The sequence below is a fragment of the Rhea pennata genome, chromosome 17, assembly GCF_028389875.1.
Source record: "Rhea pennata isolate bPtePen1 chromosome 17, bPtePen1.pri, whole genome shotgun sequence".
NCBI classification, from domain to species: Eukaryota; Metazoa; Chordata; class Aves; order Rheiformes; family Rheidae; genus Rhea; species Rhea pennata.
This window is the reverse complement of record NC_084679.1, coordinates 3847366-3864226: the sequence shown is the minus strand read 5'-3', so window position 1 is coordinate 3864226 and position 16861 is coordinate 3847366. Positions and strand designations below refer to the sequence as shown.

General features: G+C 54.0%; 2 protein-coding genes across 4 annotated transcripts; both read right to left on the bottom strand.

The window, feature by feature from the left end:
• Positions 1-17: 17 nt before the first annotated feature.
• Positions 18-4150, bottom strand: ARL6IP4 (ADP ribosylation factor like GTPase 6 interacting protein 4). 3 transcript variants are annotated; one of them, XR_009960124.1, is made up of 6 exons: positions 3770-4150; positions 3196-3525; positions 2606-2723; positions 1335-1404; positions 998-1183; positions 18-643 (listed from the first exon to the last, which is right to left on the bottom strand). XR_009960124.1 is itself a non-coding variant. In XM_062589686.1 (5 exons), exons 1-5 carry the CDS (start codon positions 3948-3950, stop codon positions 1127-1129), a joined length of 756 nt encoding a protein of 251 aa, XP_062445670.1. In that variant the 5' UTR covers positions 3951-4150; the 3' UTR covers positions 681-1126. The 3 variants fall into 3 exon arrangements, 1 of the variants encoding a protein (XP_062445670.1); XR_009960125.1 differs by having other exon boundaries at positions 18-639; XM_062589686.1 differs by lacking the exon at positions 18-643 and having other exon boundaries at positions 681-1183.
• Positions 4151-5563: 1413 nt separating this feature from the next.
• On the bottom strand, positions 5564-11833 carry OGFOD2 (2-oxoglutarate and iron dependent oxygenase domain containing 2). The gene is made up of 7 exons (XM_062590238.1): positions 11649-11833; positions 11433-11489; positions 10217-10327; positions 9144-9243; positions 7837-7961; positions 7076-7333; positions 5564-6246 (listed from the first exon to the last, which is right to left on the bottom strand). Exons 1-7 carry the CDS (start codon positions 11769-11771, stop codon positions 5971-5973), a joined length of 1050 nt encoding a protein of 349 aa, XP_062446222.1. The 5' UTR covers positions 11772-11833; the 3' UTR covers positions 5564-5970.
• Positions 11834-16861: the final 5028 nt, after the last annotated feature.

Genomic DNA, 16861 nt, shown 5'->3' with positions numbered 1-16861 from the left:
CCACAGGAATCAAACCCTTCTGCAGAGCTCAGATTATTATTATTATTTTTATAAAAAGCAGTTTTTTATATTGGAAGTATTGGTCCCTTTAAAGCCTTTTCCAAAAAAAAGAAGAAAAAGACCCGTGCACTCACGTCAGCTTCTTTTCCTGGTTTTTGCTCGCTTCCTCAGTCAGACGAGGCAAAATTTAAATGCCAAAAATGTTTACAGTGTCCAATGCACGAGCCGAGAGCAGGAGGGTAACAGCCGCTGGGCCCCCGTGCTTGCAGCGGCAGCAGCCCCTTCTTCGGGTGTCGCTGCCGTTTGCTGCAGCGCCTCTTAGTGCTAGAAGCCTTACAGCCCCCTTCTGCCCTCGTGCCCTCTGCCTCTTGATATCCTTCACTGTCAGTTTTAGATTCTGTGATGTTAGTTATCTTTGATTTATAAAAAGTTGCTCTAGGGGTACCAGCGGGGCGGAGGGAGCCGCTGGCAGGCGCGCCGGGGGCCCCAGGCGAGCGGCCGCCCGCGCTCGCGTGCGACGGACCTTCTGCGCTCCTCCCGTCTCCGCCTCGCTGTCAGCCCCGCGCCTCGGTGCACTTCGCGTGCAGCGTCGTCGTGCGTGACCCCGATTAAAGATGCGAGAAGGCTGCTCTCCGCCTGCTTACTTGGGAGACGCCAGGAAGTCACAAAAACCCCAGAGGTGAGCAGGAGCCAGTTTAATGGAGTCAAAGCACCAAACAGACCCGGGAGCCCCTCCGTGCGGATCGGTCCTGCAGGACACGCTTGTCCTTCAACCACCGCCTTTTTCCCTTTTTATTTTTTTCCCCTGTAATAACATTTTCTAGATTTTGCAGGGGAGGGGGGGAACCAACAGCTGTTTGCCTCGCGCTGCCGTGGCCACAGCCCCCAAGAAGGCAGCGAGCGCAGGCGGGAAGGTCAAGCCCGTGGTGTGGGCTCCCGACGCCCAGCACGGAGAAAGAGGAGCCACCAAAGCCTCTCCTCCCCATCGATAACTTACGGAGCGATAGAGGCTGCCCGCGGCGTTCCAGCCCGCCTGGCTCCAGCTCATCGGCGCGGAGGAAACCGGCGGCGTCCCGCGCGGGCCGGCGTCTCGCAGGCAGGACGGGCCGAGCCGGAGCCGGCGCCGTCACTGCAGCATCCCCGTGCGCGCCTGAAAGGCCAGCCCGTCCCCACGGGTGGCCTGCTGCGGAGGGACGGAGAGGCGCTCGCCCACGGGGCTCGGCTCCTCCGGCAGAGCCGCCCGGGCGCTGCAGGGTCCCTCCGGGAGGCAGGACCAGGCCCCAGGGTACTGGAGCCCCTTGGCGTTACCCCCCGCAGCCACCGTGCCCCTCTACCTTGTTGATCTCCTTGTGTCGCTCTTTGCTGACGATTTCTTCCAGCACTTCGCCGTCTCCCTTAATAAGCCTGGAAGAGACACATGGGGCTGAAAGGGTTCGTGCCAGCGTCGGCCGCGGTTTCCCCACAGCAGAAGGTGCTGCACCCCCCCCACCCTCCACCGCACACGTTTCCCTTGGCTGCTGCTCCCGCACCAGCTCCGGCACCGTGCCAGTACGGGGCCAGAAAACAAAACCCAACAAGCCTACTTGCTCCGGAGCTGCTCCAGCGCCAGTGGGCCCGTGAGCACGCAGGTGCTGCCCGCTGCTAGCGGCTCGCCCAGACTGGCACGCCGACTGCCTGCTCCCTGAAGCTCTTACTAGGTGCCTAATTCTTTTTTTGGCCAAACAAAACTTAACCAGCACCCAAGGCTTTTATTTTTTTTCAGGCCAGTTTTGGCCTGAAAGCCAGCTGGACTGAGGAGCTCCTTGCCCCAGCTGCGCCGGAGGTGGCTCACGCCGCGGAGGGATTTAATCACCTGCGCGCGGTGCCGTGCCTCCCGGGGACACGACCTGCACCGCGCGCCTCCCCCGGCCCTGCAGGCTGCCTGCTATTTTAAGGCTGGACTTGTCATACCCAATTCTCTTCAGCGTGATGTTTTTTTCCCCCTCGCCGAGAAGATACAGTTTATTAAAAACTGGATCATTTCTGTTTGGCAGCTAAACAAATTTCAGCTCGACTGTCTGTAACCCCACGGGAAGTGTTCACCTCCGCCCCACTCGCACGCGGGGGCAGACGGCCCAGTGCTCCTGCTGAGGATGACGGCTCCTGGCGGGAGCTGGCCAGGCACCGGGTGCCTGCGGATCGCCCATCTCCCTGCCAAAGCCAGCCTGCCTTTTGCCACACTCCCCTGCCTGCAAGGTGCTGCAAAATGCGGCGCTGTTCCTGGAATCAATAGTTTGCCTGTTTTTCTCCGGCGTGCAGAGCGCTTGGGAGTGGTGAGTCCTCAGGGGTGAGGCCAGCCAGCCCGAGCTCCCTGCACAGTACCCCGGCAGAGTTTGACGGCTCGATGCCAAACCTGTCACTTCCCAATAGGTTTCACCAGGTCTGACAGGATGGGACCGGCGAGGGACCGGCTCCAGCCCTCACTGCTGCAGGGGACCCAGCTCTGTGCATGGTGCTGGCTGCTGCTGACCTGCATCCTCCGGGACTCTGCCCCCCCTTCCCAATGCGGATGGGGATGGAGAAGGTGCCTCCGAGCAGGCAACGGGCTCTGCCCTGGGGACCGTACCTTGTTCTGCCCGTTTCGGGATCCACGACTCTCCTTATGACACTCTGCCTCGCGTCCCACTCTTCCTTCGTCATTGGCTTCATCGCCTGGATTCGGGATTTTTGCTCATCTGTCAAAACTGAAGTGAGTCAGTTAGTAAGATCTGAGCTCACGGGGCCACCGCCTGCCGAGGGACGCAGCCGTGTCTGCGGCGAACAGCCACGGACACGGCCCTGACCCCAGCGGTGCTCGGGGAGCCGTGATCAACCAGGCAGAGCTACGTCGGCGTCGCAGCCTCAGAGGCAGCACCAGCTTTGCCAGTTTGTTACTGCCGACCGTGTCCTTTCGTTCGGCCTCTTCGCTCCCAGCTCCCAACATTTCCCAACATTCATAAACTAGCGCTAAATACTTTAAAAAATGAATTTGTGAATGTTGCTGCTTATGCTCACTCAGTGCGGCTTGAAGACGGCCATAGGAGGGGAGGGGGTCGGGGGTTTCGCTCCGCACACAGCCCTGCTCCCCCCGCGCACCTCACGCGGCCCCTGGAGCGGGCGCACGGCCTCCCCAGCCCGAGGCTCTTCTGCCCGAGCAGGAGGGAAACGTGGCATCACCTGGCCCGGCGTCCATCAGCGCCTCCTTCTGCCACTGCTCCAGCGAGGGGCCAGGCACCGCGTCCCCCTTGGCGCTCTCCTCCTTAGCCCTCTCCTTCGACTTCTTTTTCAGTTTCTTTTTTATCCTTTTCTTCTTCCTCTTTTTGTCTTTCACCTGCTTCTTTTTGCTGTGCCGCCTCTTCCTCGGTTTGGCGTCGCTGTCGCTGGAGTCGTCCGAAGAGGAGCTGGAGGACGTCGAGGACGCGGAGGAGCTGGCGGAGGAGGACGCTGGCCCAGAAGATGACGTACTCGCCCTCCTCTGCTTTTTGGCCTTTCCTCCTTTCTTCCTTCCTGCAGCGCCCGCGAAGCGGTTGAGCGCGGCGGCCCGGCCCGGCGGCAGCGGCGACGCAGGCCCACGCCGCGTCCGTGCCGCCGCGCTCCCCGGGCCTGGGGCCCCTCTTGCCCCGTGCCTCCCCCCCACGCCGGGCGAGGACACCCGTGTCCCGCTGCGGGCGGGGAGCCCCGCTCTCCCCCCAGCCCGGGCCCAGGCTGGGCGTCTGCCGCCCACCGAGAGCGGGGCCTCGCCGGGCCTTACCGCGCCGAGCCGCCGCCGAGCGGGACCCGGAGCGCCGCGGCCTCGCCGGGGAGCGGCTGCCGCCGGACGGCTCCCTGCTGCTTCGCCGCCGCCTCTTCGCCTTCCTCTCCCGCCGGCTCCGGCTCCGGCTCCTGCTCCGGCTCCTGCTCCGGGACGGCGTCCGGGCCCGGCCGCGAGCCATGGCGCCCCGGCCCCGCAGCCCACCCTGCTCTCGCCCTCCCGGCGAACCGGCCCACGCGTCACACCGGCCGCCCGCCACCCCGCGGGCCCCGGCCCGAGCCCCCCCCGCCCCCCGCGGGGGGCGCCCACCGTGCGCTGGCCCTTTAAGAGCCCGGTGTCCACTGGCCCTTTAAGAGGGCGGCTTGGCGCGCGCGCGCTGCCCCTTTAAGAGCCCGCCTCGGCCTGCGCCCGCCCTCGGGTGCCGCCCCAGCGCGCATGCGCCTCCCCACGCCGCTCCCGGCCGGGCCCCGCCGCAGGTAAGGCGCTCAGCGCGGCACCGGAAGCGGCCCGCCGCCGGCTCCGCGCTGCCCGCCCCGCTTCCGGCCGCCGGGCGGGCAGCGGCGGCCGCGCGCGTTGGTTCCGGGGCTCCCCGCGGCACCGAGGCCTGGGCCTCCTGGCTCCGTTTTTAAATGAAAAAGGGAAGATATTAGTACATCCTAGGGCTTGGCTGCGGAGCCTTTTGCAGCTGACCCAGGTGCTGGGCAACAGACGGCTTAGGATGCTATTTCTCTTTCAATTTCTCTTTCTTTTGATTTTCTTGGCCTCATTCAGCTGCAAACAGGAAGCGGTAACATTTCCTGACAAAGGAAATTAAGACTTCGTGACTGGCTTTCCTGATATGGAAAGCAGAAAAAAAAATGCTGATAGTGGGGTTCGGTGCACAAATGTAATGGGTATTTCCCTTCCCAAGATGCAATTTTAATGAGTTCTGCAAATGAAAAGCTGATCTGCACTGTACGCTAATGGCATCCCCAGCCAGAATTACAGCAGATCTGCTGGGAAGGCTTAAGATCAGCACTTTGCAGTAATTACACTGGCACTGCTCGCACTCAGCCTTTCAAAATCATGGATGATGCTAAGTCCATACACCATAATTACTGGAGCTGACTAAATGAATGAAAAGAGCCCCCTAGACGTGCAGTGCAGTATGTGTACATCAAATACATGCAATTACTTTTCTGTAGCACCAAATGCAGAAACCAAATCAAAAGGTATCTGGCATCTTTAATTTGTTTTGTAGATGAGTCTTCCATCTGAAGCTGATTTTGCGCCCTCGACTAGCTAGCAGCAGGACAGAGAGGACACATGATCCTCTTAATGCGTAAGTCACCAAGGGACTTCAGTGCCAGACGAAGGCATTGCAGGCCTGCTCGCCTGCTGTGCCCACGCTGAGATGGTTAATTTACATTGCCACCTGTTTGTGTATCGAAAGGAAGGGAATTGAGCATTTAGGCTAAGATTGTTTGCTCTTGCCTTCTTCTGGCAAGTTTTGCTGTGTTACATAAGAGGCAGCTCTTGGAGCTTTGTCTGTAAAGCTGATTTCTGCTCGTTCAGTTGAGGTTCACAGTATCTTTGAAAGGGAAATGTCTGCTCAAAAAGAGCTGGTGGAGTCCCTGAGAGAAGGTCTCCACCCCACCCCACCGCCCCCACCCCGTGGTGTCAGCGCTCTCTCCGTTGACAAGTGTTTCTAGCCTGGACTAGGTAAAGCTCTACCAACCTCGTTGCCACCTGGCAACAAAAGGCTCGACTCTTTCATCTGGAAGAGGCAGGACTGCCTGCAAATAGGAGAGGAGCAGTAATTATAAGACTTTATTGTATGATTCTTTTCCATTTGCAGAGGAACCCACAGTGCTGCTGTTGGTACAAAGGTCTTCACAAAGGCCAGGCAGCTTTGGTCTTTCTTGTATACCTGAAAATATTTACACAGCCTCTGCAGTGAATCAAAGTGTTAAGGCTTTTTATATCTTCCATTCTCCAGCGCCTGAGGCAGAGTGCAAGCCCAGACTAGCCCAAGTACCGGCTCCAGAGCCGCCAAGCAGCTAGCTTCCCTAACCCCAGCAGCATTGATTCAGTCTCATTTTCCCAGGTGACAGCTAGTTGTTACATGACTGATGCAGCCATCAGAGTCCACTCACACGGTCTGAGAGGTCAGAAAGCAACATCAGTCATCTCAGTCTGGAGAAATCATACCCTGCTATCTGCTACCACAAAGAACAGAGATTCACAGTCTCAGGCACATCATCATCGAGGGTCGCTGTGAACCCGTCTCCAAACCCCTCTGCTTCCACCAGGTCGGGTTTCTTGTTGCACATGGGGCAAAGCTGGTTGCGGATGGCAGATGATCTCATCCAAATGATGAGGTTCCAGCGTTCCCCGGAGGCAATGGGAAGCGCGCCGTGGATGTGCCCCCCTCGGTGTAACAGCCCTTGGGTTCCCACGTGTTCGATCTCCATGTACTTTGGCACAGGGGTGGGATCCTGGAACACAGGGAGGCAGATTCAGCGTTACACCAGAAGGTCATTGGCAGGACAATGCTCAAACAGTCGCAGCTTTCACTTGCCATCTTTTTTGCCCACTCAGCAAATGAAATGGAGAAGACTCGCTGGGGCTCTGAAATGCAGTCACTTCTGTGGTGACCTGGCAGCAGTTCAGTACAACTGTGTGCAAGTAAGACATAGCTAGTACTGGGTCCAGGGGGAATTTAAACACAGAGTTTCAGTCAAAATAGCAGGTTGATCGGTGTATTGGTGTTATTACCCTTCTCTTGCCAGGATTCCCCTGGGAATGGGGGCCACAGATTTAAATGCCTTCTGCTTCTCTCTCCGCACCTCCCTGCTCATTATTTCAGCTGTGAAAAGATGGGTTGGTTTCTCTCCAGTTTCTGTTGTGAAATTTGTCTATATCTTCTATTTGGCTGCAATTAGCTTAACTATTGATATCTTTTTCTGTAGTAGAAAAGGCTCATATGCAACCTCTGCCTTTAAAAAAAGGAGGGGGAGAGGGTAGAGTGGTTTGGACTGTTAGAAGTGAATAATGGGGTTTTTTTGGTTTATTTTAGATTAGCCACAAGTTAACTAATATTTCGTACTGGCAACTCCTTATTCATTCTATCTGCTGGCTTCTCTAGACAGAAATCTGAACTACAGTTGAAGAAAAAAAAACAATTCTAATTGTTCTAAGAGTTCTAATTAATAACAACCTTTTGACACAGCTGCTTCCAGCTTCTTTAAACACAGCTACAGGTTTGAAATTGGGGAGGGTGGCAGGAAATAGAATCAGGGTGCAAATTAGAAAGATGCTCAATACCTGGCGAAAATCCCCAAAGTACAAGTTGCCTTCTGTGAAGTCTTTTCCCAGTGAAACATTTAAGGTGACTTCTGCATTGTCATAGTGAGAGCTCAAATCCAGGTCTTCATGTAGTGAGTACTTGACCACAAATGCTTTGTGGCTGTCCAAACAAGCACCCCCCAAGTCAGGATAAAGCAGTGTTGTTATGGGCCGCAGGTATTTTTCACGCAGGGGTGTGATGAAGCTTTCATCCATCCCAAGCTCATTTAGCAAAACCTGTCCCAAAGAGAGAGGAGATGGGACCAGCTGACCAGCAACTAGGTCACATCTGCTGCTTCATCAGAGCTGCTGCAGAGCTGGGTCTTATTCTTCAACCCTGCTACTTGCTCAGATAAAAGACTGAAGAGCAAAGGCTCCAGCTACACACAAAGGAATGAGGGTAAAGGTGAAAAGTGATGGCAAACAGACAGTAAGTAAGATTAAAAGTTGACTGTTCATTTAAAAATAGTGTCTTTGATTTAAAGGGGTGTTGCTTAAGTACAAGGTGTTCTTTGCTCTGAGATGTCAGCTCTCATCCCCTTCCCCTGCTTTGCCCTGTCCTTTTGTCTCTGGTTAAGTAATACACATTCCCTCAGCCAAAGGGAAGGAGGCTATGCTCAAATTATGCTGTACTCAAATTATGCATGTTTTGGAGAGGAAAGGCATGTGAAGCAAGGAGGTAAACAGAGTCTGCTCATGAACACTCCCCCTAAAGAACAACAAGAGCCAGTGAGTCCTACCCCATAGTTATTCATTGTGTTGGGCCTCCCTTTAGGCATGTCTGACTGCTCAAAGTTCTCCAGCTCATCAACAAAGGCCTGGCAGAACTCCTCTGTGAACACTGGGAGTCGATAGATCCTCTTATCTGTCAGGAGAAGGGAGATACAGCTCAGTGGGGAGAGCAACAGGAAAAAAAAAGTACCTGGCTGTCACACTGTCTATGTAGATGGTACTGGCATCAGTGGGAATGCAGCACCCACATGCTTCACCGTGCTCAGGCTGCTCAAAGGGCTGGCACCATTCCTGGGACAGGTTTTGGGATGTATCTGTTGTCCATACTGGCCCTTTGCTTCCTGGTTTTCCCATCCAGTCAGAAGACCTGGCACTGATTTAAATGCCTGCTGTAGGTGCCAAGGAAATGCCTTGAGAGGGTCCACAAGCTCTGTAGGGAGGATACTGCATCAACAGTTCATCCCAGGCAGTCCAGCTACGGGCTCGCAGATGAATGGGAGTCAAGACTGTTTAGGGGATGGGGGAATTCACTTGCCCAGTGCCAACCTTCTGGGAGGGCTGTTTTGTGTGCGGCCTTTCAGGGTAGGGCCCCAAAGGTCTGTGTAGGGGGGGAGCAGGCTCAGGATTAAGGGTATAGGAGCTTTGATAAAGACCACATGGAAAGGCTGTATGCCTGGCAACCATTCCTCAAACAAATAACCACTGTGAGCCCTGAAATCACACGCTTGCCTTCCCCCCTCACCCTCTCTTCCCTTGCTGCCTTGAGAGAAGTGGGCAACTTTACAGCAGCTTCCCCTCTACATTTTTATAGTGTTTCTTGTAGGGAAAGAGCTTCATGAATGCCACTAGGGAAAGAGAAAACCAAGATTTCTTTTAAAAAGGCTGACATTGAGACTGTAAATACTCTAGCGCTGACTAACCGAAGAGGATTATCTGAAACAGTAAAGCACTTAGGGAGGAGAAAACTAAGCCTCCGGGCTAATGAGGTTCCTTCAGTAGGCTTCCTTGTGAGCTCATGGTACAACCAAAACCTCAGGCACCAGGGTTTTGCAGGTAGATGTCTCTGCTGAGACATCAGTAGACTGGGGCTGGAAAACCAGAAAACAGGATCGCATCCAGAGTATAGCTGCTGCACGCTACTGCTGCACACTACTGCCTCTCCAGAGACTTTCAACAGGTAGAAAATAACATCCTGCTTATTTTGGTTGAGTATCAGAGCTCAGGTACCGAAGACAGGGCTTGAAAATAGCTGTTGTCACTGAAGATGCAGTGTCACACTGGGAGTTCATTGCTGCTGATGAGTTGTTTCCTTTACCTGAGAAGGACTCAGTGTAGTGCAGGAGGCCATCGAGATGAGCATCTGGTGACGTGCAGTATCTCACGATTTCTAGAAACTCTGGGGCCAGGAACGAATCCTTGCGTCAAGAGGAGGATGATAGAAATACACGGAAAAACAATTAGCTCATGCAGGCTTTTACAATCCAACAAGGAAACAGACTTTCAGACAGCCATAGGAAACTACGTAGAGGCTAGGGACCAAGGCTGATGGCCACACTTGGTTATTTATATAACAGGAAAGGCAGAATGATACTTGTGGTTTTTTTGGTGGTTCAGGTAAACTGCGGCTTGCTTGCATTCATGGATGTTTCTAAGTGTAACTAGCCAGATTTATCCTTGGCACGATGGGAAAAGAGCCTGGCTCACATTATGGACATGTAGCAGGTAAGTGCAAAGTCATTCTTAACAGAGTTAGCATTTTGTCATGGTCTAGGCACAACAGAGTGATGAGGCTCTGCTGTGATTCCTTCCTCACAAGACTGTGGCAGACAACAGCAGAACTTGCTACTAGAGCATCACGGAGCAGCAGGTCTGTGACAACTTGTCTGCCACTGCTGCTTTGTGGTAATTACCCAGGTGGGAAGTCTTTGGTCTTGCAAATGTAATGAAGTTCAAGTCAGAGCAGCCCACAACAAAGAGGGCAGCTTGCATTCATCTGGCTGTATACATGCAAGCAGCCTGCTGCCATGCCTCACTTAATACCCAGAAACTTGTCTCTGTCGAGACCTTCAATGCTGATTTCTGTTGGCTGTTCCTGAGATTCCACTCACCCTGTTTGCTGTGGTGAAGCTTTAGGCCTAAATTACCAATGGTATTCTGAGCTCAGTATTGGGTGCTGGGGCAGCTTTAATAAATAATTACCCTTATCTGGCTGTAAACCAGGCAGAATCTTGCCTGGAGAATATGCTAGGCTGTGACAGTTGTTTTGCTTTTAAAACAGTGCAGCTCCAGAACTGTGAAAGATCCTGAGGAGAAGAGGACTTCCTATTGCAAAAACAAACTTTCTAGCAATTCCTTGGGTGCAAAATAGATTCCATACATACTGTCTACCTGCAGAACGTACACTTCTGGATGTTTTGGTTTGTAACGCTGTGAAATGATGGATTTCCGTTCCACTGACTGATGAATTAACTGCTTTCTTCTCTGCACTTCTGCCTCAACCTGGAATAAACAAAGGGCATCTTCTTAAACAAGCAAAGACTGGCTGCATCTAAAACAACTCCAGGAACTTGCTCAGTGATTTAAGCCATCTATTTTTGTTCAAGGCATCTCCAGGAGACAGAGCTTGTGTGCCTTTGCTTTTCTGTACAACAGACAAGTAAAATACAGCTCTGCAAAGTCAAGTGCCTATGAGGGATTTAAGACACATTCCCACCAAGGATATCTTAAAAAAATGATTCTGAAATCTTTCCATGGATGTGTCAATTGAAGCTGTGAGATTTTGACCCTTTCAAGCATTCCCTATGAATTGCCACTTTAAGAGTCTAGCTTATGTTCTAGCAATATAATCATTGTCCAAAATGAAGACACTTACTAGAAAGGAGACAGAATGAAGGAATTACTACTAAGTGCTGTGGGGACAGACCAATCGGTCATTTCAGAGGAAAAAGCTGTAATAACAGCTAATTCATGCAGCTCTTCCTATTTAATAAACCCTTGTGAGATTAATTTTAACACTCCCTAGCTGAAAAAAGGAGTGAAATTGGAGCTGGTTCTGTGTGAGAGCTGTCTTTGTCCAGGCCTGGAAAGGCAGGCAGTTGAGTAACCCAGCCGCCCGCCCTCCCCTGCTGTCGGAGGGCCTGGGGGAGAGTTCCTGCTGCGTGCCTGAGGCGCTGCTGCCTGCCCTGGCAGGCCGCACCCGCACTCTGCAGGATGCCCGGGTAAAAGCTGCCCTCTCAAGGCACTCTTTAAAAGTAGCTCGCAAAAGATGAAATGGGAGAAGAAGAACTAGAAAACAGCTGGGAGCCAAATGACTAAAACCGATCAGGCAGCGCCGCAGGGGTCCATTATGGCAACTGAATTACAGCCTTTACTTTCAGCTTGCAGTCAGCAAATGCCTCCTGACAACATCCAGCCCTGGACTGAGGCGCCAGCGCGGAGGTTTTGTCTGCGGTCTCTCTCCAGCCCGCGATTTGCACCGGGAAGACGCGGGGGGAGACGAGCCGGGGCGGCGCGTTCCGGCTCTGCCCGGCCCAGCGGCTCCCTCGGCGCCGCCGCGGCCCGGCCCGGCCCGCTCTGCGGGACGCAGCGGCGAAGCCGCGCTTACCTCTCTCAGCACCGCCTCGAAGGCCTCGTCGCTCCTGCAGCCGCGCTCCCTCAGCGCCTGTAACGGACGCGCGCAGTCACGGGCCGTTTCCCGCCTCACGAACTAACGCGGTTTAAGGAAATTCCCCGCCTGGGCTCTGCGGCCTCGGCCCGGTTCTGAGGCACCGGGCGGCGGCTCCCGCGCCTCCCCCCGCGCCGCGCCGCCCCGAGCCGTTACCCGCCCGTGGTCGCGGCGGAGCTGCCGCTCGTCCCGGTACCGGACGTGCAGCCCGTAGCGCCCCACGAACACGTTGTCCGAGAAGAAGCAGGCGCAGGCCAGGAACGGGCGCGTCGCGGACATGTTTCCCGCCGGACGGCAGCGGCGCCGGTCCGGCCGCGAAGCGGCTCCGCCGCGGAGCGCTGCGCGCCGCTTCCGGCCCCGCTGACGCGTGCAAGGGGGCGTGGGGAAATTCCTAACGGGATGAACAAACGAGGCGGCTTGAAACTTGTCCCTTTTCTCCCATTTTCATGCTTTTTTTTTTTTTTTTGTAATCTTAACGACGTCACCAAGCCCGGGCCTGCAGCGGTCGCAGCGCAGCAGACAAAAATCGCTGCCCCGCAGCGTGCACCCGCCCCGGTGGGGGGCTGACCCCGCCGCGGGGCTGGCTTGGCGCCGAGGCTGGCGGGGAGCGCCGCTGGCTCGGGCTGAGCGCACGGCGAGCGATATTCGCAGACGATCCCTGAGCGCCGCGGGCAGGCCGCGCCCCGCCCCCCCCTCACGCCCCGCCCCTCCCCGCGCGCGCGGGGGCGGGGGGCGGCGGCGGCGGCGGCGCGGGGGGCGCCCGGCCCGGCCCGGCCCGGCCTGGCCCGGCTCGGCCCGTGCGGGCCATGGAGTCGGCGCTGCAGGTGGCCGAGGAGGAGGTGGTGGTGGCGGCGGCGGCCGAGCCGTGCGGCCCCAGCAGCAAGTTCGAGGACATCTACCGGCTGCTGGCCGAGGGCTGCTTCCCGCCCAGCTTCTGCTCCATCCAGAGGAAGAACCTCAAGCGTTATGCCCAGAAATTCGTCGTCGACGGTGGGGGCCCGCGCGCGGCGGCGGAGCAGCCCCGCCGGGGCCTCTGGGAGGGGGGCGACAGCGGTGCCTGGCGGGGTGGGCCCTGCCCGGCCCTGGGGACCAGCATGGCCTTGTTGTACCCGAGGGGTTTGCTCGTCCCTGGGGGCAGGTAAGAGGTCCTGGGGTTCATCTGAGGAAAAATCGCGTTCAGCCGCTTCTCCGGAGGTACCACAGACGCTCCCAGGGCAGCAGTCGCACTCTGCTGTCTCTCACCTGTTTTTTCCCCCCTGTGGAAAATACTCGCTTACCTGGGATGGAATAGCTGAAGTGTCTGTGTGAGCATGTTGTTTCAGATAAACCTCTCCAGGGTGGCCTGAGCCCAGTGGTGTGCTGTGGAGCGGTGGCTTGGCTGACAGCCCTCTCACCTCTGCAGGTGGCTGCCTCTACTACGTGGGACCCAAGAAGGAAGAAAAGCGCGAGGTGATTGTGGATCCTGAACGGAGGCGACAAGTCTTCCTGGAAAGCCATTTCACTGAGATCGGGAACCACCTGGGCCAGAAGAAGACCGTGCACAGGATTCAGAGCCGGTACTACTGGCTGGGGATTGTGAAGGATGTTGTGGACTGGGTAAGTTTAGAGCATTGACAGTGTCAGTGTCAGAAGTATTTCCCAGGATGTTCAGGCAGGAATCCCAGATGCGCAGCTGAAAGAGCCCTAATGCAGGGATGATGTTGTTTCTAGTGCCTGTTGCTTTGAAACCACGCACTAAGTAACTCTGCAGGTGAAACTGTTGGAACGGCCTGAGGCAGCTGGATAGATTGGATGTCTTTCTCCTGAGCATCAGGAAACCTGCACAGGTAGGCCTCCTCATGCAGGGCAGGCTTGGCCGGATGGGAGTGTGGGACTGTTCCAGACGAGCATGGTTGGGTCTAGCTTTGGACATGCTGGATTCCTGCCAGAGCTTCTCACTTTCCTTGACTGTTGTACTACTGTTGTAGTGCGAGGAGCAGCCTGGTGTTTCCACCAGCTCCCTTTGGCTGCTCCTGCCTCTCCTGTTGTATTGACGAAGGTCCCCTGCAGCAGGGCTCTGTGACAGCGTGGTTTGAAGAAGGACGGTTACAGTGAATGACCCAAGCAGCCCTTGCCTCTCTAGCATCCCAGGGCTGATGATTTTCTAGCTAGTAGCTGAAGTGTGCTGTTTGTTCCTCATACGTGTCACTTTACATTTTGTAAAACTTCTTTGTCATGTTCTTACCTGCGTTGTGTGATCACACTTCCCATTTTTGTCATCAGGAAATTTCACGTTTGTACTTCTTTTTGTGCTAAGGTTATTAAGATAATCCGTAAGTTCAGTCTCAGAATGATCTAATAATGGCTGTTCTTTAACCTCTTAATCTCTTTCTTGATATTTATCCTCCTGTGACTTGTTCCCTTTCCTTTAGATAACTTAGCCTTTCCCAGAGTTCTCTTACTAATTCCTATTAGCTCCAGCCTGGATGTTAAAATACACTAAATGTTTGCCAAAAAGCAGAATGATAAATGTCTTAGTTGTAGGCCACCTTGAGAAAATTGGTTATGGTGTGAGGGAAAGCTGTCAGGTGAGTTTTGTTAAAGGTGAGCTGCGTCAGCCTATTGTGTACTGCCCTGGTTTTCTCATTTCCCTCTGTTCTCACTGGGTGCGGAGAAGGGGCTCAGGTGTACTGCCTCGCTCATTCACTCGTAACCCGTGCAGGTGGAATCTGACAGAATTTGTCAGCGTATTTTGAAGTCTTTTAATGTGATTTTTCTTTTTCCCCTTCCAGATTAAAATGTGTGAAACATGCCAAAATGCAGAGCACAACAAGAATGTATCACGGAAAGCAAGGCTTGTCAAAGTGGAATCACCCTGGGAAGTGCTGGGATTAGACATTCATGGTGAGTGTTTGTGGCTGACAAACGGGCTCTTCGAGGCTTCCACGCCAGCCGTCAGGAAGTGTGGCAGGCTTGAGGCAGCCTGCGAGCGAAAGCTGCTTACGTCTGTGATGAGGAGGCGCCAAGGAGGCCCTAGCAGCCGACTGAGGTGCAAAGTGATCCACGCGATTGGCGCGGCTGCCTCTCTACGCGTAATGGGAGTTGTGGGCGTGCGTTGCTTCCCAGAATTGGGACTGCGATGGGTGTATTTTTGCTGACAAATGTCACGGAAATGTACCATCCAAATGACATTGCAGGGCAGGATTGTGGTTGTTTTCTTTTTTGCAGTGATCATTTTGCTGGGCTGGGTTATTACCTTTCTCATTTGGGTGATATTAACAGCATTGTATTGATTTTTCTTGATGATTGTTTATGCAGGACCTTTTCCTGAGACAAGCCAGAGCAATACACATGTCCTCACTGTGACTGACTGTTTCACTAAGTGGATTGAAGCTGTTCCTCTGCAAAAGAAAGATCCCTTATCAGCAGCTAAAGCCCTGGCTACAATTTTTTACAGGTGGGCTCTTTTGTTGCTGGTTACATTGCACCTCTGCAGAGAGACAGGGAGCCTGGGACATGTGTTGCAGAAATATTACATATCCACAAGATGGTTCCCTGCAGGAATTCTCCCTTCTAGAGCCTATGCAATGCCTCTCAGTTGCTCTTCACCAGAGTATCTAGGAAGAACCTGTTACCCTTTTGTTTTTGTGGATGGAGAGAAACACACAGCAGTTGTTCTCTGAGTAGCTCCAAGGCCAAGAGAGTTGATGCCCCAGTTCTATGCAGAAGCTTTAAACCATCCCCTGTTCCCTCCCAGAAAGTTTTTATGCTGCACTCACGTGGTGCATGTCACCACTGAATGTTGTGAAAAATGCATGTGGTCAGTAGTGATTTGCATTCAGAGCAAGACGCTCTGCTTGTTTCTCCTGCTGTCTTACCATTCAAAAGCAAACAAGCTTGGCTATTTTGGAATAGGTGGAGCTAGCCAACCTCTCTCTGTTCTGGGGAAGCTGAAGCCATGCCTACTTCTTTAGCACTGAGCTCCTTTGGAGAGTCCCTGCCCTTTTTTATCCCCTTTTCCATGAGGCATGAACTCTTCAGCTCTGCCCTGAGGCTGATGGAGTAAAAGTGGTTGTGTCCTCCTCTTTTTGTTCAGGTTTGGAGCATCCAAGAACATTTATGCCAGTCAGAGCTGGGACTTCTGTGAGGAGGTAAGTCATGTGCTGGATGGTCCAGAGAAAAGCCGCATGACCTTGAGCATTTTCTTTTGGGCAGCATCTCCCAAAGTCAGAGCCACAGCATGCCACGTGCAGGGTGCTAGGGGCTGATGCTGCCTTCTCCCTGCCCCTGCCCTGCTGCAAGCAGGAGATGACTTGCCAGTGCTTTCACTGCGTTAGGGATTTGGAAGCTGTGGTTCTGTTGTGCAAGCCCTCCAGCCACACCTCCAGAGCAGCCTCTCTGCTCTGTAGGAAAGGGTCCTGTGAGATGATATCTGTGAGTTTCCTGCCCTGCCCTGAGATTAGCCCAGTTTCCCAGCACTGTGGAAAGCCTCAAACACAGAGATAGTTGTTGCAAAACCTTCTGTCAGGCTCTGACAATCCTGGGGAGCATGGCATGCCCCCAGACTTTCCTCCCACTTCTGTAGTATTTCCAGGCCTTCAGGAAGATTTCTGCTCAGTGTGTTTCATTAGAAGTAGTATGGAGTCCGCTCACAGTAACCATGTGGCTTAAAGAAGGTGACTTAATCACATCCCACTGACTACCTGCCTGCATAACATCATTCAAGGATCTGTAGTAGGAAGGCACAAGAGTTTCAGTTCTGACCTGGTGTTTCTAGCTGTCCCTGATGTGTCAGTGCCAGAGCCTGTTGTTTTAAGGCACTTGGAAGTACACAGGAGATAGGCTCCCAAACCTGTTCTGTAACTGCTGGTCTTCATGGTAGCCACCAGGCTGACTGTGCAGCTTATGCTGAACAGCGTCTCCTGGGCCTGGGGCAGTGCCACGCTCATGCTGTGGAGGCTGTTAGCTGACTGCTGCTGTGGTGCAAACCCACCTTGTTCTTCGGTGAATGTTAACCCCCTGCCTTTGCAGGTCAGCCGGCATTTGTGTGAGCGCTGGAACATCTCACAGATCCTCACCCCTGCAGATCCTGCAGACTGCACAGGCCTGGATGACCGCAGCACTGAGGTGCTCAAATCCTCCATCTGCAATGTGGTGAATGAGAAACCCAGTGAATGGGATGCCCACCTTGATCCTGTGCTCTTTGATTTCCGCACCTCAGTCAACTCCATCACAAAGTACACTCCCTTCTTCCTCATGTTCAACCGATACGTGTGCCTGTCATCTGAGGTAACCTCTTGATAAAGGAGAGTTGTGTAGGAGGTTTGTCATTGGCAGAATTATTAAATAACACCCAGATCTCTGTACCTTGCAGGTGGATTTTGTCAAGG